This window comes from Carcharodon carcharias, chromosome 4 (assembly GCF_017639515.1).
Source record: "Carcharodon carcharias isolate sCarCar2 chromosome 4, sCarCar2.pri, whole genome shotgun sequence".
In the NCBI taxonomy this organism is placed as follows: Eukaryota; Metazoa; Chordata; class Chondrichthyes; order Lamniformes; family Lamnidae; genus Carcharodon; species Carcharodon carcharias.
The window spans coordinates 133,528,590-133,548,845 of record NC_054470.1 but is presented as its reverse complement, the minus strand read 5'-3'; the positions used below and the strand labels follow the sequence as shown (position 1 = coordinate 133,548,845).

At 42.1% G+C, this 20,256-nt stretch overlaps 1 protein-coding gene and 1 long non-coding RNA gene across 2 annotated transcripts in view; both read right to left on the bottom strand.

Moving 5' to 3' along the window:
* The window catches only part of LOC121276787 (protein limb expression 1 homolog), a 62,660-nt gene extending 62,303 nt beyond the window's left edge, over nt 1-357 (bottom strand). Inside the window, exon 1 of the mRNA XM_041185333.1 lies at nt 276-357. Within this exon, the coding sequence (XP_041041267.1) occupies nt 276-357 (82 nt within the window). The remainder of the gene's footprint in view (nt 1-275) is intronic.
* Nucleotides 358-15,087: 14,730 nt separating this feature from the next.
* LOC121276877 lies at nt 15,088-18,731 on the bottom strand. The gene is made up of 2 exons (XR_005942744.1): nt 18,660-18,731; nt 15,088-15,356 (listed from the first exon to the last, which is right to left on the bottom strand). It is a non-coding gene; the product is annotated as an uncharacterized LOC121276877 (long non-coding RNA).
* Nucleotides 18,732-20,256: the final 1,525 nt, after the last annotated feature.

Sequence of the window (20,256 nt, the reverse complement as noted above, 5' to 3'; positions counted from 1 at the left end):
ATTAATTTGTTTACAAAATAGCAAAAGGAATAACAAGAAGGGACAAGAAATATATAATAATCACATCTTTTTATGAGATAGCTCATAATTGATTTACTAGTTCTCTTAAATATTTAATATTATTATGGTAAATATACAATTTTCAAACAGACACATTAAAGCACACCATGAGCCTGTAGACTTGCTGAAGTAATTTAGATTTTTCTAGTGGCATATGAAGATACAACAATAGATTAATAGAATGATTTTTCAAATTCTGTACAAAGTTTACTCACAGTCTTTAAAGACAAATGCTGGATTTTTGTCAGGCAGCAGTGAACAGACTATATCTTGCAAAGATTTCATTTCATTATCCATCTTGTGTCTGTCTTCTCCAGATTACATACACACAGTTCCCTCATGCCTGAATTACTTTTGCTTTGCACTGAGGTGCTGTGGAAGTCTAATGATGCAGTATGGACTAGTAAGGCTTGTTGTATACATCTGCCAATCAGACATCGAGTAGTATGAAAAGCCCACTCAGGGTCCTTACCCCTGGCTTGCTCACCTTGTAGTATGGTGAGCTGATTAGCTATAAGGTTATCTGACAAGCGTCATTTCTATTTGATGTAAACACACACTGACAGCCACCTAATCATGTGAAAAAAAAATCCTTGTCAGATCCAGCAGTCAAATACTTTAGTTGTTATGGTGTTCTGCAGCACAGATATGTGTCTGCTTAGTGGGAGTCGAACATCTCAAACTCCTAATTACAATTATCATGAAAGTTAACATCAAACCTCTGTGTCTGCAGGAAGAAAATGAGCTGAGTTTACTAGAAGTATGAAGTATAACTGAATCTGATCTGTTACTTTAAGTCAATAAATGTGCAGTGAATTTTCAGCTACCAGTAAGATCAAAACTACACGTTGAATCCTTTGGAAGACTTTTGTTTCAATAGAGTCTTCTTTTTGAGAAAGCTGTTGCTGATCTGGATGAAAGCAAAGACAGCATGGATCACCTCCATTTCATCCTGCACTAGGTCTGGAATGAATGGTGTTTTTAAAGCCTTTCTACCCATGTCTCAAAAGTACAACAAGACATCAACTTAGAAATTTCACAGCCTGACTGAGGAGTTAGAATTCTCGCAATCATTGCCAGAATCAAACTTTGAAATTAGTAAATATGCTCTGTGTAATTTTTAAATAGATAGTTGGATTTTTTTAAATCATAGAAGCCTTACTCTATTTTTAAAATTGATCAGTATGAAACAAGTTTAGAGAAATAGAAATAAAGCACAATATTTAGTTCATAGTTTAGTATGAATAAGATAAATTACAATAATCTATTTTTTTAAATTCTAAGCAGAAATGCTACTGCAGACAATCCTCAAGTGATCACATAAATACAAGTTACTTTATTGTAAAAATGCAATTAGCGTTGCTGAAGTTGATGATTAATTATGAAATAATACTTCTCCTTTGAGAATTCTTCAACCTGAACTTTAACTGTTTCATTCTCCGCAGATGCTACTAGATCCACTGGAAAGTTTCCGGAACTTTCTGTTTTTATTTTATGTCTGCAGTTACAATAACTACTCTCATGAATTAACTTTGCAATATTAGGCATTACTGATGTTGCTGTAGGAATGCAGTTGTCTCTCGCTAAAGAGTATGCCCTGTTGCACAACATGATAAGATTATAATCCAGTCTTTCAGAGCAGAACAGTGACAGGCAAATGAAGTCTGAGTTAATGTTATCTTTTTTAGTAAGGATGTGCTTTGGTTTCCTTATTTATTTGATTTAATCTTACCTTTTACTTTCAAGAACCTAAAGTATAGGTATTCATGAAGTCAAAGATCTTGTCAATGCTGACACTGGAAATTGGGACTAATTACTTCCCATTAAAACAATATCCCCAAAAATCAGCACAGTCCTGGTGGTTATACCAAAATCATGTTCACTGGAGATCTTGGGGTGGGAGGGTATCTAATTTAAATGAGGTTGGCAAAGCCACACCAGTACAGGTGCATATCCAATGCCTACAATCCCTAAACTGTCAGAAATACAGGCGCCTGCTGTCATTTTGAGGGGGTTGTTCAAATCCATCCCTGCGCCTCTGTGTGTTCCTTCAGTTCCCTGTATGAGGGAAATTACCTAGATCTGGTTTTTCAAAGAAAATTTGCTCCTTTGGGATCTTTCTGGTGAGGCCCACTTATTCTCATCTTACTTGTTGTAGGACCATAGAGCCAGAGAGTGAAATGTAATGCTTCCCCCACCCTGGAGGTGGAGTGGAGGCGGGGGTGACCCTGTATAATTGGGCGTGAAGGTGTGGTATGGAGGCCTCAACTTCTTCCTGACTAGCGCACCCCCCACAACTCCCCCCCCCCACCTCAATTAAATCTAGGCTTGGAAGGGTGGAGGACTTGTTCTCAATCAAGGCCAATTGAGATCCTTAATCAGACATGACCTTCCCTTAAAAAATTCATACTGACTGCCCTTGATTAATCTGTGCCTTTCTAAATGATGATTGGTACAGTCGCTCAGGATTTTTTACCACTGAGTTTAGGCTGACTGGCCTGCAATTACTCGAACTATTCCTTTCTCCCTTTTTAACCAATGGTACAACGTTAGCAGTCCTCCAATCCTCCAAAACCTTGGTAAAGTCTGTGGTCTTTAAGATGGAGAGTCTATGAATTGAATATGGTGCAAGATTGAAAACAGTTTGGTTCAGCCTTCGACAATGGCTGGGGTGAGGGATGCAATCAATAACAAGGGTACAATGTAGTGAGGACCAAAGATGATAGCTTCAGTCCTCCAAGCATTTAACAGAGAGAAGTGCAGCTTTTCTGAAACCCTGCATCAAACAAGATATCTGCCAATTTTAACAGAGATGCAAGAACAAAGAGACACAGACCTTTGAAGGTGGCATGACAGGTTAATAGAAAAGGCGGGGGGGTGGTGTTGGTTATTTCAGTTGGCTGGACAGCTGGTTTGTGATGCTTACAGTGCAGGTTCAATTCCTGTACCAGCTGAAGTCATCCATGAAGGTGCTGCCTTTGCAGCCTTGCCCCTTGCCTGAAGTGTGGTGATCCTCAGGTTAAACTCACCACCAGCCATCTCTCTGGGACTACAGTGACTTTCTTTATTTTTAACACAAAGCAGTTAATAAAGTGTATGGAATCCTGGGCTCTGCAGGGGTTTAGGGCAGAACTTTTACTGAAACGACCAGAACCACAGAGGTCAAAAGGTCACGGATAACCCACGATTCAGGATTCCCCATATACTGTGGAGCTCTAACCCCAAAAAATGTCACTGATCAGTTCCGCAGTCAGAGACCAGCTGGATTGACAGCTGGACCTTCAGTCAGGTGGGGAGCCAGACATTGCTGGGCACCTCAGCAGGTAAATCTGCACTGAGGGCAGGGGGTCGAAGGTAAGGGTTGAACACAGTGGGAGGGTTGGTTGATCAGCAGGGGGAAATGGCTGGGTGTGTTCAAACTGGGGGGTTGATCAAACAAGAGAATGATTGGGAGACGATGTCAACTAGAAGAGGGGAAAGGTTGGAAGGGCTGGGTTCAAATGGGGGCATAGGGGGGTTGATCAGTGGAGGGGGACTCAGTTGGGTAGGCTACCGAACCCAGTTGGAGGCCCCATGTTGAGGGACTGGAGGCGTTGGGGGAGGGGGGTTAGGGGTAATCGGAGGCTGAGGGGAGAGATTAGAGATCTTGTTGGGGGGTGGTGGAGTTTGGAGACCTAGTAATTGGGGAGAATGGAGCTGGTGAATGGCGGTCAGATACCTCTTGATGTGGGGGGGCTTGGAGCCCCGGGGTTGTAAATTGGAGGACAGAAGGAGTGGAATGAGTGGGGCAGGTTTGGAGGCCTGATGAGTGGGGAGGAATCGGGGTCTGAAGGTAGGAGAGGGCAGAGGACCCATGGTGATGAGGGGCATTGGAGGCTTGGGGGTGGGCATCCAGAGGTCTGGTGGTGGGAGATTGGTGTCTGAGGATTGGGGGAGGTCAAGAGTATGTGTGGGCTGAGGGGTTGAATTAGAGTCCTAGTGGTGGGATTGGAAGGTTTGGGGGGGTGGTGTGTGCAGCTCGATCATGGAAACTTCACGGGCAGGCAAATGGATCCAGGGAGTAAATGTGAAGGATTCATTGAGGAAGCAGCTGGGTTACCTGGCAACCAGGAAACCCGGCTACTGCTCATTTAAAGCTGGAAATTGGAGGATTGGAAGCAGGTTTAGGTTGGGAAACAGAATTTTGAGACTTTGACCCAACCCCACCCCACTCTCCACCCAACTGAAACCCATTCGTTTTTCTAAGTTAAAATTTAGCCCATATAGTATAAAAGTCAGGCAGTTATGGTAAACTTGTACATGACATTAATTTAGCACCAAAAATAAAAATAGCTGGAAAAACTCAGCAGGTCTAACAGCATCTGCAGAGAGGAACACAGTTAACGTTTCGAGTCCCTATGACTCTTCATCAGAACTGAGGAAATATAGAAATGAGGTGAAATATAAGCTGGTTGAGAGGGATGGGACAGGTGGAGCTGGATTGGGGGCCAATGATAGGTTGAGGCAAAGAAGAGATTGCCAAAGGGACAAAGGGGTGTTGACGGTGGTGATATCAGCTAAGGAATGTGCTAATGGTGACATTAAGGGTAGAAAGCAGGACGAGCAAGTGACAGATAGCCCTGGTTGGGTTGAGTGGGGGGAATGGATTGAAATAGGCTAAAAGGTGCAGATGAAACAATGAATGAAAATACATTTTAAAATAATGGAAATCGGTGGGAAAAGAAAAATAGATTAAAAAATATAAACTATTGGAAAAAGGGGGGTCGGAAAGGGGGTGAGGATGGAGGAGAGAGTTCATGATCTGAAGTTGTTGAACTCAATGTTAAGTCCGGCAGGCTGTAAAATGCCTAGTCGGAAGTTGAGGCACTTTAATTTGACGCCAGCTGGAGAATCATGTCCAATTCTGGACATGACATTTTAGGTAGGCTTTGGAGAGGATACAGGGATGAGGTAGTTACTTTCATGTGGATGGAGTGTAGAAGCTCGATTTGTTTACCTTCTTACAGAGAAGGCTAAGAAGAGATTTGATAGAGATATTTAAAATCATGAATGCCTTAATTATAGTAAATAAAGTGAAACTGTTTCCAATGGCTGAAGGATCATTAACCAGAGAGCACAGACGATAGGCAAAAAACCAGAAGCGTCATGAGGAAGAACATTTTTTAAGCAACGAATGGTTATGATTTAGAATGTGCTGCCTGATTGGGTGGTGTTTACAAAATTCCCTTCAAAAGGGAATTGGATAAATACTCGAAGGAGAAAGGAATTGTAGGTATAGGGGAAACAGCAGGTGGAGTGGAACTAACTGGATTGCTCTTCGAAAGAACAGGTGCAGACCTGATGAGTTGAATAGGTTCCTTCTGTACTGTACTATTCAATGATTTTAAGAATTTAAAGGCAGTGGAGGGACAAAGAGCCAACTCATAGTAAAATTCTCTGTATGTTTTTCTATACTATTAATTGACACCTGCTGAAAGAAACACAAATGAAATTTGTGCACGTGCTTAGTGTTTGTACAGTAACAATGGGGAAATTATACCCCATAATCTTCAATTCCACGTTTAACCAGATTTTATCCAACTCCTTTTAAACTGAAAGTCATTGATGCAGTATTAATTACTTTCTGTGGGAGTCCATTTCACATAACTACGCCCCCATATACAAAAAGAATTCCTATAGGCCGGAATTTTACAACGAGGCAGTGTACCCACTCCCCCAAACGCCAGGCTGAAAGGTCATGGCAAGTCAGCTTCCCAGTCATGAGGAGACCCTTGGCCAACCAGTCCCATCTGGGAGGAAGTCCCAACTCAGAGAGCTGCTAATCAGATGGCCAGCAACTCTGCAGTCCAAGCAGTACCACCTGGAGCAGTGGCCCTCAAATACTTCTTATAATCTCAGTGGAAAACTAATAATGCATAAGAGCACTGACGTAATTTTAAGCCATCAAATTCTTGCACAAATCAACGTTAAATTTTGGCAAAAACTTTTAAGTGCAATTTGATAAACAAATTAATAAGATTTGATACCAGTAAGGCACTTTGGTTGGGGATGTTGTGGGCCTTCTTGACATAAACTTTCAAATATCTAAAGTATACATTCTGTTAAAGTGTAGAATGTTTAAAAGACTGCACTCAAAATGTAAATTTGGAATTACCAATGCAGTTGCTACATAAACCCATTCATGACCTCTGATGACACAAGATATGGTTGGAATCCTGTCAATGATGCATTTGAGAATAAATTGTCCATTGCCATTGCCGATATCACAAAAGTTAAAACAAACATACCTTCCTGAACATGCATGTGTTTATGTTTGTGCTGAAACATAGAGCCAAAAAATGAGCAAAGGTTCACCTTTGAACCTCTATGTAAGAAGCTTTTTTATTTTAACAGGCTTTTTCAATCAGCTGATATTTATTTTACAATTATTATGGAAAGTGTTACTCGCTAACCGATTATGTAAGAAAGGAAGACAAATATGGACTTAGTATTAAAGAAGTAACTTTCTGATTACCTTTTTATTTTAAGTTGTAGCTACTGAAGATGATTACCCTGCATTAAATATGAACATATGAATGCTACATGAACATTAATATATATAAACAAGACTGAGATAAAGCATACATGTGACCAGAATACACGCTTTTGCTCCTAAGTATAAAACTTATTTAACACTAAAGTTTATAGACTTTTCTGAGGGCTTGTGCCTTACATCAAAAATGTGCCTGACCTTCATTTCAACCTGTCTCAAAAAATGGGTTTTCTTCTAAAACATGGGTGTATGTGGAGTTGGGGGAGTGGAATAGTTTATTTAATATTTTTCTGTTAAATTTTTATAGTATTTTATCCATGTTAGCTGATTTCCCATGAAATTGGGTGTGAACCTACAACATGGTTGTGATGTTTAACAGCCAAGAGACAGCTATGGTTAACATGAAAATGAAAATGATGGTGTTGACAGCGTTGAATTTGAACATTTAACATGCTTTATTATGTGGATTTTCTTGTCCCAAAGCCTTCACCAATAGCAATGCACTGATTACAGGTACTGAATTCCTATATCAACAGAAAAGTGGGTTGACAGTAGGAATACAGAATCACCAATTTTTGCTGCTGTCGTCGTATTTTATTAGCACCATCTGCTATTTTGCTAAGTCAACTGGTAGTGACACAAAGGTAATAGAATTGTTTTTTAGTTCACTGGCACTGCACATGTTCCCACTAGCAAGAGATCACAAGCCCAACAAACAGGAGGAACTTTACACTCAGTGCTGAGTGAAGTCCTTGGTTTAAAATTATCCATGCAGAAAAACAACTGAACAATTGGATATCTTTCTAATATCTCTGCTTTGATAGGAGAGATTTATCCCACTCAGACACCAATGATGGAGATCAGCTTACACCCTATATATCACTGCTTTCAAAACAACACTAAAATTCTAAGAATGCCAGAATGGATTTTCTGGAGGCTTTTCTGACAGCTTAGTCAGTTACTTTGGTATAGGACCTGAGTCACACAAGCAAAGGAATGTTCAATCCTTGGTTTCTGCTGAGATAATGTATCTCATTTGGTTCATTATTCCTGGGTTATTGAGGGGAAGGTTGGCCAAGATCCTAGTTCTTGATTCCCTGCCTGCATCACCTGATGAAAGCAGTGTATACATAGGGCTAGATTTTATGCTCCCTGCCAGTGGGTTTCAAGGTGGGGAGCAAGTAAAATCCAGCGGGTGGACTTCCCACCACCTACCTGTCTCCCCTGACCTGTTTGAAATGTTACAAGAGACTGGGGAGGCATCAGGTGAGCCATATGTTCTTGGGCCTATTGAGGCTCTTAAGTAGCCAATTGATGTCCACAAGGGCTTCATCCCATCTGCTGATAATTTATTCATAGTGGGGGTGGGCCAAGGCCGTGCAGGAAGCCCAGCAGCATTAGCTGTTCAGGTTGGTGTCAAGGGCAGGGGAGACCTCCTTTGCAGATGCCTACCAGAAGCAATACCCCCAAGGTCATCCCCCCTTTTAACCCTACCCCAGTCATCTTGAACTCAGCCCCCCTACCTCCTTATTCCCCTTACCCCTCACTGAGACCCCCTACCCAGACATATCAGGGCTTCTTGACCTGGTGGGATTGCCTTTAGTCCAGCAGTAGCCACCACTCCTGGCTGACCCTACTGGGACTACAGATCTCTAAAGCAGAACTTCCAACCAAGATAGGGACGGAAGACTTGCCTTAAAACAAATGGCACTGCTCCCAGCATTAAATTAGAAACATAGTACATAGAAACATAGAAAAATAGTAGCAGGAGTAGGTCATTAGGCCCTTTGAGCCTGCTCCGCCATTCAATATGATATTGGCTGCTCTTCAATCTCAAAGCCATGTTCCCACTCTCTCCCCATCCCCCTTGATGCCTTTAGAGTCTAGAAGCCTATCTATTTCCTTCTTAAATATATTCAGTGACTTGGCTTTCACAGCCTTCTGTGGTAGAGAATTCCAGAGGTTCACCACCCTCTGAGTGAAGAAGTTTCTCCTCATCTCAGTCCTAAATGGCCTTCCCCATATCCTGAGACTGTGATCCCTCGTTCTAGGCCCCCCAGCCAGAGGAAACATCATTCCTGCATCCAGTCTGTCCATCCCTGTCAGGATTTCATACGTTTCAATGAGATCCCCTCTCATTCTTCTAAACCCCAGTGAATACAGGACTAGTCGGCCCAAATTCTCCTCATAAGACAACCCTGTCATCTCAGGAATCAGCCTGGTGAACCTTCGCTGCACTCCCTCTATGGCAAGTATATCCTGCAGGGCAGCTGTGAAGATTGTGGATGGGTTTCCCACCGACTTTTTAGCTGGGAGTGGGAACCGTAGAACCCCGTAAAATCCAGTCCGTAGAATCATTGGACAGAATTTTAATTGTAAAGGGGCAGGGTAGTGGTGTGGCAGGGAGGGGTTGGGGTGGCCATGGGGTTTGTGTGCAGACTGGAGGTTAAGCCCCAAAAAGTGGCTTCGGGTTGAAAACCTATCATGATTCCACCCTGTTGTGTGTTTAACCTGGATGGGTTTGCATAGCTGAGTGGGAAACTGCTGTGGAATTATTGGATAAGTAATTAAAGTATTTAAATATTCAATTAATTCAGGATTAAACACTGAATTTTGGTTTTAATAGTAAGCACACAGATTTCCCAAGCTGAGTGGAACTTATCTGGGTGGACAGTGGGGAGTGCTTGTTCTGTGAGACTGAGAGACTGGGAAGCCTTCAAACAATGAAACTGAATAGCTACAGCCATTCCTAGGTGATAGGCTGCTACCCACAGTACTCCTTCTCAGAAAGTGCTATCACTGTACTATGTGTCGTTATTGAGTTTTGGTTCCTAGATGTTGCCAATAACCACACTTTAAGTTTCTAAAGATCATGCAGAAGCTTTTCAGGCTGAATTTTGTCCTCGTCAGGCAGGCCCGGGAGCGGTCTTGAAACCGACCTCTGCCCATAATCAGGCCCCAGCCACGATTTCATGCTGGCTGGCCAACTAACGGCTAGCCAGCGTGAATTGTGCGTTGCAACGCTGAGCGCTGTTGAGTTGGGGGCGGGAGGAGGGTGAGTGTGGAAGTTTGCGCATGTTCATGGGTGTGCGCACTGAATGCCCCCTGAAGGCACAGAGCTGCCTCAGGGAGCTGAAGATTTAGAACAGTACAACTGAAGATTTCAAAAATAAGCTGAACATGGCCCATCATGTGACCCTGTCACATGAGCAGGGACATGTTATAAATGAGATTTAAACATTTTAATTTTATATTTAATTCCTGTTTGGAAACTTCATCCCACCTGTGGATGAGGTTTCATAAAAATTCCAAAGGCCACTTGGCCTTTTCGCCCACCTAGGCCCACCAGACGAATGGTTGGACGGGCAACGAAAAATCGGATTTAATTAATTGATTAAGGGCCTTAACAGGCCTCTTAATTGTCAGCGGGTGCACTGTCACCTATCATGTGTGCCTTCTAAGCAAAATAGCGCGAGAGTGCATGAAGACGTCAGGACGCTCGCCCGATGTGATCGTGCACCATTTTACTCTCGCTCGGATCAGATGCACACCTGCCCGACAAGGGAAAAATTCTGCCCGGTGTGTTTCATTTTGCTGTGCTGTCTGATTCAAAAGAAGAACCAGATTGAACTGGTCATATACAAATCACTTCAGTTTCTCGTGTAGCTGTGAAATGTGACCCCCGGAACACTTACAAATAACACATTAGCTCCTAGCTAAGTAGTTCCTAACTTTTTACAGATAATACATGTAATACCCCTATCAATACAGCCGTTCCAGCCATTAACTTTCATAAACTAAAGATTATCAATCAACTTTTAGAAATAAATTGAATCCCTTCTTAGAGTATTTTATAGTGTGTATTCTTTTCCAAAAATACTAATTACTGTGTCGCTTAGGTAGTAAGATGTTGTGCCTCCATATTGTAGATCTGACATTTGCTAATCTGATTGGTGAGTTGGCAAGCTGCACAGATGATGTCTCTGGTGTTGCAGGAACTGTGTTTGCTGTTGCTAATGTCGTCTCATTTTCTGGTGATGTAGAACATACAGTTAACATCTTTTCTTTATGTGTTCCTCTGATTTGGGTTGTTCCTAGTTGTCAAATCTCAGTTCCCCCCCCGCCATATGCCATTTGCATGACATTGCTCGGTCTCAAAACACCTTTCTTTGGATAACTAATTTCTTCCAAAATTTTCAGGAAAGACCTTCTGGTATAGTCTGAGCAGGATGATGTTACTCTGTGCTCCAATATCAATCTTCACGTTCAGGTTTATTGTTGTAGGCTTTTGTCTCACCCTCTTCCTGATCTGAATGGTAGTGTGAACTTCTTTTCTGTGGGAACTGTCACCTCCAGCTATTTCATCTAGTAGCATGGTTCCCATCTCTATTGTGTTCTCATACTCACCGTCATCTTCCAGGTTTGGATGTTTTTGTTTCTTTTCCTGTCCATTCATCCTGTTGCTTTGGCTCTGGGGCCTCGTTTACCATCTTCTCCTTTTGTTCTGTATATCTTTTCGCAATGATTGGCCTTTCCACAAGCTCTGCAGGTGATCCATATGTGGAACATTTCCATCTGTCTGTGAATTCATGTGGTGGTCCATATCCCCTGCACAACTTTCTCTCTGGTTGGCGTACATTCTTTTGTTGCTGCTGCACTGCTTCAAACCTGCTGTCTTTCTCTTGACTCACCTATGGGCTAGCCTTTTGGGTAGTCAGTGTCTTCAACTATCTGCTCGTGGCTTCATGTGCCCTGAAGTGTCTACAGCCTGTGATATTGTGAGCTTGCCATTACCGATTAGCACTTTCTGCAAATCAGGATGTGCAGAACCCCAAATTAGTTGATCTATCAGCCTTTCATCTGCGTCATTAAATTTACATTTTCTAGTTGCATTTTTAAAATCGTGTTACAAAGTTATCAATAGACTTGCCTAAATCCTGTCTGAGGCCTTGAAATTCATACTGGCAGTTCTGATGATTCAGTTTTGGCTGGAAAGGGGTGCTGAATTTTACAAAATATTTGTCTAGGTCTTTGCTGTCCTCTTCAGTAAACTCCCAGCTGTTAAATAAATTCAATCCTATATCCTCTGCCCACAGAAGTATGCAGCTGATCCTCTCTTCATTGCTAGTGCCTTTGAGGAAACTACTGAATGTCAATTTGTTTAAACTTTGCAAATACTTCTACGACATTATTAGCTTTCCAATTCATTGTGGCTATAGCTGTATACTCATTGCTGTGCCAGTCGACATTTTGTTTTTCAACTTTGCATGATTCACTAAGTTTTTCTTCTGGTCTAATGTGGGTTGATTTTCCAAATCAGCACCAAATTAACTTAAAATGCTTTAGGTTGAATTACAGACGCACACTGCCAGCATGCTTGGTGTTCTTGTTGTCTTTTGGTTCCCAGATGCTGTTAATAATCACACTTTAAGTTTGTAAAGATCAGAAGCTCTTTGAGCAGAATTTTCTGCCTGTCGGGCAGGTGGGCCCAACCCAATCTCTGGCGGGCGTGGAGCCGATCCCTGCCAGGGAAGCGGGCCGCACCGCCATCTTTTTGTGGGTGGGCTACGTGCTTCCTGTGTGGGCAGGGAGTGATTCCCTAAAAGAGAGAGTGTGCACTTTCGCGCATGCGCACGAAAGAGCGCACATCTCCCTGAGGCTAAGTGCTGCCTCAGCAAGATCACCTGGATTTTGAAAAATATTAAAAATAGAAAAAAAAAATCCCTCACATATCCCCCTCATGTGACAATGTCATATGAGTTGGGACATGTTCATAATTTACAGAATAACTTTATTAAAATTTTTAAAACCCCTGCATGAAACCTCATCCCGCTGCTGGATGAGGTTTCTTGTTTTCTCTATTTGCCGTCGGGCTCCTGGCCTGCCTGCCAACCTTAAGGTTGGATGGGCAGATCCTTCGATTCGTTAAATGAGCCTGTCAATGGCCTCAATTGGCCATTGACAGGTCGGTGGGCCCGCAGCTGATTTTGCTGCGCCGCCTTGCTGAAAATTTAAATGGGGCGGGATGGCGTCAGGGGTATGGGAGACGTCATCCCACATCATTTTACTCGTCGCCGAGTGGGCCCCGCCCCCTGCTTGCCAATGGCAAAATTCTGCTCTTTATGTTTAATTTTTGCCATGCTGTCTGGTTCAAAAGAGGAACCAGACTGAACTGATTACAAACACATCACTCCAGACTCTGGTGAAGTTGTGAAATGTGGCCCCCTGGAACACTTACACATGCCACATTAGTCCCTAGCTAAGTAGTTCCAAGCCATTTACAAATATTTACAGATAATACAAAAATCTATAACACACTGCTTGACAGATGATTTCATCTTCTTGGAAGTCACTTTACCTGTCTTGGGTTTTATTCACTCGGATATGCGCTTCTCTGCTGTCAGCCTTCATCGTAGTATGGGAGCTTATGCAGCACCAACTTGCACATCTAATGCGTAACAAGAGAGGCAGCAATACCAACAGCATCAGGGGCTGCAGCAGCATCAGCTGCCTTCTCCTCAGCCAGATGTTGCTCCGCAGGGTAGATGGGATAGATATGAAGATCCAGCTTAGAGGAGGCAAGACCCCCCAACACAGTGTCTATTGGCAGAGATAAAAACAGAAAATGTGGAAATACTCAGTAAATCAGGCACCACTGTGGAGAGAGAAACAGAGTTAACGTTTCAGATGTAACCTTTTATCCCAGGTCTCCTTTTGATTTGTGACTTTAGGTCAATGATGTTTCATCAGGAATGGGTTCTGAGTTCTGATGAAAGGTCATCAACCTGAAACATTGGTGTGGAATCTTGTGGAGGTGACCAGAGTCTCTGGCACTGGCTATAGAGAACCTGCGAGACCCCCACTGCACCTTGCGCCACTCAGGCACTTAACAGACAAAGAGGATCAAGGACCTTGTGAGAAGAAGTCCCGCTTGCCAAGAGCTGCCAGCCAATCAGAGATCAGCAGCTCTTCTGTACTCAGCTGTGCCATCAGGGAGGAGGTGGCTGCTGCTGGTACTACATCCACATGAGACCTCAAATTGAGGAGGGATGCAGGCACAGGTGAGCAATGGCAGGAAGGGTGTCAGGGTTAGGAAGGAGGGGGTCAGCAGTGAGGGCAAAGGGATGGTTCTCAGTGGCTCCTCCTTCCCAATGCTGGGTTCCTTGATCAGACATTGAGTGCCTTTGAATGAGGGTCCTCCCCCTGCACCCCCACTACAACCCCAGTCCCCCCAGGAGGCAGCCAGCAACCATGCAAGGATACCAACAGCGGCGGGATGAGGCCCTTAGGTTTCAATTGGCAGCGGACGGGAATGCTGTCCATGGGCCTTCCTACCACTGACTTAACTGGGGTGGTGGCGCGAAGGTGCCCAATTAAATGCCCCCACCACCAAACTCACCCCAGGGGAGGGCACAAGATTCTGCCCATTAACTCTGTTGCTCTCCTGCAGACCTGTTGAATATTTCTAGCACTTTCTGTTTCTGCCTCAGAAATCAATATAGAGTTCAGCCATTCTGACCCCTGCTTCCTTTAAATTCTTCCTTTGGCCGATTTGACATTTGATCATGTCTGCCCTCTGTCTTTGGAGAAGGAACCCAGAAGTGGAATATGTGAATGGCATCGCTGAGTTAAACAGCTTTAGCAAAGCTCATTTCAATGAGATTCCCTTAACACCTCCCCCCATTCTTTTGAACATGATCTTAAAATTATGTCCTCTAGTTTCTGATTCATAACCAGTGGAAGTAGTTTTTGTTGATTTATCTTGCTAAAACCCCTCATAATTTTAAATACTGCTATCGGATTGCCTCTCAACCTTAATGAAATCAGCCTCAGTTTCTCTCGTCTGTCCTTATAACTAAAGCCTGTGATCCCTTTCTAATATCTGATTGCCAAAACCATAAAATAACTTTCACCTAACCAATGATTCGCAAAAGTTTACCATTGCCTGTTTGCTTTTATGCCCTAAAACTCCTATTTATAAATTCAAGAATCCTATAAGCATTTTTTTAACAACTCTATGAACGTCTCCTTCCAAGATTGTGATTTCAAGAACTGTGTTACAGCCTTAAGTCTGTGCTCCTCCATCCTTCCGCACCCAAAAGTCTCCAAACTTTGCAGCTTACTCCCCATATTCACAAATAACTACTAATCATGAAATATGAAACGGCATTTGTAGGCAGGCCAGGTGATGTCTCAATTGGCTCGATAGTTGAATGTGGCCTCAAGTTGACCCTCCAGGCAGCAAGTTGCACCTCCTCCACAGCCACTTACACTTAATTCCCCTTAATTAAGTTCAGTGGTTCACTAGATTCTCTCTCCTGCAACACAATTAACTGACTCTTCTGAAGTGGATGTATCTGTAGGAGTCGGTGAATTAGAAAGCTAAGGGGTTGAAGTCAGATATTGAGCTCTGTTACATCTGACAGTTGTCCACTTATAAAAGCACAAGAAGATATTTTTCAATGCTGGCAGTAAGTCAGACCTTTAAACAGAGCTTACACGGCAAGGTATTTTATTCTGTTCTGCTGGAGTGCTGAGGTGAAGGCCTATGTGTGAGACACTGAGCACAGAGAAAAAGCATTAAAAACAAAGAATGATATTATCCTTGACCTTCAGGGAGCCCCCGACCTTCTATTCCTAAACACCCTCTATTTCCATTATGTCCAGATTCTCCAGTGCTTTCTCTTCATAGAGTCATTGATCTTTGATGAAGTGAAACCCCTTCAGTCTGCATGTGCTGCTGCCTGTTATATGTCTGTTTCTGCTGAAAATGGAAACAAAAGGTTGAAACGAGCAATCTGAAACTCTGGTTTTTAAACAAGCAGGAACATGTTGCCCAGTGTGCTTAGATTTTGAAGCTTGCCACACTTAATACACCATCCCATGTAGACGAGCATTAATCCTGTAAAGTAGAATGGCACAATTTATTCTTCTGTCCATGTTAAAGTATGTAAGTATGTAATCTTCTGATTCATGTCCCATCCTTTACTGTAAAATCAGGATTGTGTAAACACGTTTCATGGTTAGGAGCTGCTGAAAATATTAGCCACAGAACCTTGCTTATTTCCTCACTCTTTTCGTTGAGGGTTCTGTAATTCAGTTGCCATGTCAGCTCTTTAATGCTTTGAACTTCTTTGTAACATATGCTTTATTGAATTCTGCATTTGTTATAGATTCCCAAGCCATTTTAACTGAGTTTGGAATTTTACATTCTTCACTCCTACAGACTGACCTGAAGAATTAATTTAGCACATCTGTTATTTCCTAATTCCCTACCATATTTCTACATAATTTATCCCTTGAATGACCTATCTGTTCTTGCTCTATCTACTTCATATATAAGTAAAAGATTTCTAATCCATCATTTTCTTTAGATGGTCAGAAGATCCCCAATTATCTATAAGCTGCTTTTCTGTTTTCCTCATTATTTTTCTGTCTTTTTGTGCCTTTTAAAATAATTCTTTATAATAATACAATAGTGGAAGTAAAACAAAAAATGTGATGTATTATTAAAAGCAATTCTACCACTATCTTACTTTATTTGAAACAATTATTGCACTATATGTACATGAAATTAACTCATCGATACAGCTTAGATCTAAAATAGTTTTGTATGTGAGACAGAGTACATTTGTTGAATAGGTTACATGGTGGTTCAAGGCTTGATTATTTTGATTTACCTACATTCAATAGCTAAAGTCTCTAAAAAAGAATTTGCTGATAGTATGTTTGCACAATGAATGAATAGTTGTGAGATTTCTTATGTCAGAGTAAACATAGCCCTTAAAGTTAAAAACAAAAAAACTGCGGATGCTGGAAATCCAAAACAAAAACAGAATTACCTGGAAAAACTCAGCAGGTCTGGCAGCAGAACTCAAGTTCTGTCGAAGGGTCATGAGGACTCGAAACGTCAACTCTTTTCTTCTCCGCCGATGCTGCCAGACCTGCTGAGTTTTTCCAGGTAATTCTGTTTTTGTTATAGCCCTTAAAGTGTAGTTTGTGTACTGATCAGGGAATAAATTCAAATACATAAGAATTAAGAACCATACTGATTGTATCGATGTTATCCAGATATCTTCCTGAAAAAGATTGAACATCTCTATCACTGCTTTCCTGCTTAATTTCAGTCTCCTTAAGCACATCTCTATTTTCACTAGCTGTTAGCTGTGCCTGATATGGGACACCCACAGTGTTGCAGAGGAGCAGGACTTGATGTTATGATATGCATGCTACCTTTTTTTGTGGGCTCATTTTTCCTGCTTTTGCTGACCTTTCTCTGCTAATACAACAATAATTTTTATTTATAGAATGCCTTTAAGGCAGAAAACATTCAAAGATTCTGCGGGCATAGGTAGCAAGTGGGGCTGCAGTTAAATAAAATAGAATAAAGTAACAGTTGCTGAACCATCATGGGACAGTTAAGAGCAGTTTTGATTTTGAGGTTTTTAAAGAAAGAGCAATAAGCAGAAATTTGCAGAAGGTTGAGGTAGCTTAAGGGTCTTTCACTCGTAGTGACATGAAGGAAGAGCAAATAAAAAAAGACCATAACTGGATGAACAAATGTTGTGGCAGAGGACATAAGGCTGGAGAAAGTTATTGAAATAGGAGGAATGAAAGCCATGGAAGGATTTGAAGATGAGGGTGAGGATTTTAAATATAGGTTAATGGATATGGCGATTATAGATGAAGACATTGCAGAACATAGTGCAGTATAGGAAACGGGTGGCTGTATTTTGGATGAGTTTGTGGAAATTGAGAGGCCAGTCAGAAGGGCATTTAAGAAATTGTATATAGAGGTGACAAAACAATTTTATGTCTTAATACAGGCTTAACAAATATAACTATATTATTTGGATAGACAGGGAGTTGATGCAATGGAGTGTGCTAACCACCAGCTAGAGGCTTATGAGTTGTGGACTTGCCTTCCTCAACTGTAAATTTCATCATGTATCACCGTTCCTTCACTGCCACTGGGTCAAAATCCTGGAACTCCCTTCCTAACAGCACTGTGGATGTACCTACACCACATGGACTGCAGCAGTTCAAGAATACAGCTCACCATCACCTTCTGAAGGACCACTAGGGATGGGCAATAAATGATGGCCCAGCCAGTGAAGCCCACATCCCATGAATGAATTAAAAAAAAATAATTCTTGCCAGAGCTGCTGGAAGGGAATACCAAATGGAAGTGAGTTTTTCCTTAGCGACAAAAGCTTGGGCTGATAAGTGGCAAGTAACATTCAACACCATGTCAGTGCCAGGCAATGACCATCTCCAACAAGATTGAAGCCAACCACCTCCCCTTGATATTCAATGGCATTATCATCTTGGGGGAGTTATCATTGACCCAGAAACTGAAATGGACCAGCCATATAAATACTGTGGCTACAAGAGCAGGTCAGAAACTAGGAATTCTGCAGCGATTAACTCATCTCCTGACCACCCCCCCCCAAGCCTGTCCACATCTAAAAGGCACAAGTTAGGAGTGTGAAGGAATACTCTCCACTTGCCTGGATGAGTGTAGCTGCAATAACACTTTAGAAGTTCGATACTAATCCATTTCTAAGCAGTCCGTTTGATCAGCACCCCACCCACTACCTTAAAAATTCGCTCCCTCCACCACTGACGAACAGTGGCAGCAATGTGTACCATATACAAGATGCACTGCAGCAATTCACCAAGACTCCTTCAACAGCACCTTCCAAACTTGCAAGCTCTACCACCTATAAGGATAAGGGCAGCAGACACCTGGGAACATCATCACCTGCAAGTACCACCAGCCCCCCCATCAGCACCACCACCCCCCCCACCCCCCCCCCCCCCCACCCCCCCACCCCCCGCAAGCCACACAACATCCTGACTTGGAAATGTATCGCCATTCCTTTGCTTGGGTCAAAATCTTGGAACTCCTTCCTAACAGCACTGTAGGTGTACCTACACCACATAGACTGCAACAGTTCAGGAAGGTGGCTCACCAACACCTTCTCAAGGACAATTAGGGATGTGCAATAAATGCTGACCTAGCCAGCGACACCAATAAAAAATAAAAAATATTAATTGACATTACCTGGCTCATTCCACGTCATATTTTCTATCAGCTGACTACAGAATGGTGATGACTGTCATACAATTAAAACTTTTTGACTCAAAAATACATGATTCTGGGTGGTCTGTAAAGAGTAAAAATATTAGAACAAAGCATTTAAAAAGTTTCTTTTCTCCATATTGATGTGTGTCATTTTGTTTCTAAATAGGAAGATGGAAATGTAAAGAATCACTTTTATTCAAATTTGTTGAAAGCTTTGATAGAGAGCTTACTCTCTGTGAAAAAACATAGCCCTAAAATCCCACACAGTGAGTTATGCTGTAACATTTGTGCCCATGTTTAGGGAGTTGCATCCGTACAGGTGAATCTGCTAGAATTTTGCGGATCAAGTTATTTCCATTCAATAGTGGATTACTACAACTATTTTTCATTCCCCTGGGTTAGTTGCCAGCATCCTCATTCCAAGTTTCTATCTAATGGCACTAGCTGGAAATGCAGGTAATGGCAGGAATGTGCTTGGTGGTGTTTTTCTTCTCTTTAGAGTTGAATAGTCTGCTGAGATGATATGGATTACTTTGTAGAGATTGTAAAGATTAAGTGAGAGGGAGATTAGATTTAATGTGAGACAACCTTATTAAAATGGGATTACACCAATCTGGTCTGAGTAGGGAGCTAAGTCTAGTGTGGCCCAACTAGGGAGGCTTGTTATCCATACCAGTATCCCAGCCAACTCAACAATTTGATATGGACTGTTTTCAAAGACCCAGCTCTCAACTACTGGATATATGATGCACTCAGAACCACTTCGATCCCAACCTTTGTCCAAGTCCAATGTTGTCACTGTTGGCATTTGTCAGTGGTGTTGTACTTCTAATTTGCTGATACTCCATTTTCCAAACTGATCAGGATTATAAAGAAGGGAGGAGAATGGCAATCGTTTAGCTTAGAATCCTGGGTAATTGAATCTGAGACAGCAGAACAGTAATTGTACAGTGTATTGTGCAGTGTATTATATAATTATAAAAATGTCTATGTTTTAACACATTGCTCAACTTATAAAAAAAGAAAAAATGTTTTGCATTCATTGCTATAACCACTGGAAACCACAAAGTGTTTCACGGCCAGTGAAGTCCTTTTGAGTGTAGTCACTATTGTAGTGTAGGAAATGTGGCAGCCAATTTATACACAGCAAACTCCCACAAACACCAATGTGATACTGACCAGATAGTCTGTTTTTGAGGTGTTGGTTGAAGGGTAAACATTGGCCAGGGCATCGGGGTAACTCCCCTGCTCTTCTTCGAAATGGTGTCATGGGATCTTTTACATCCATCTAAGAGGGCGGTTGGGGCATTGGTTTAACATTCCATCTGAAGGGTGGAACCTCTGACAGTGCAGCGCTCCCTCAGTACTGCACTGGAATGCCAGCCTTTATTTTTGTGCCCAAGTCCTAGAGTGGACTTGAACTCAGAGCTGTGTGACTCAGGCAATAGTTCTACCAACTGAATCATGGTTGACACCTAAAAAAATATGAAAAAGGATATGCAAAAGGAGTGAAACATAATGCTGGCCCACATTTTGCAGTCAATGGCAAATGAACAGCACTAGCCAATTACTATAC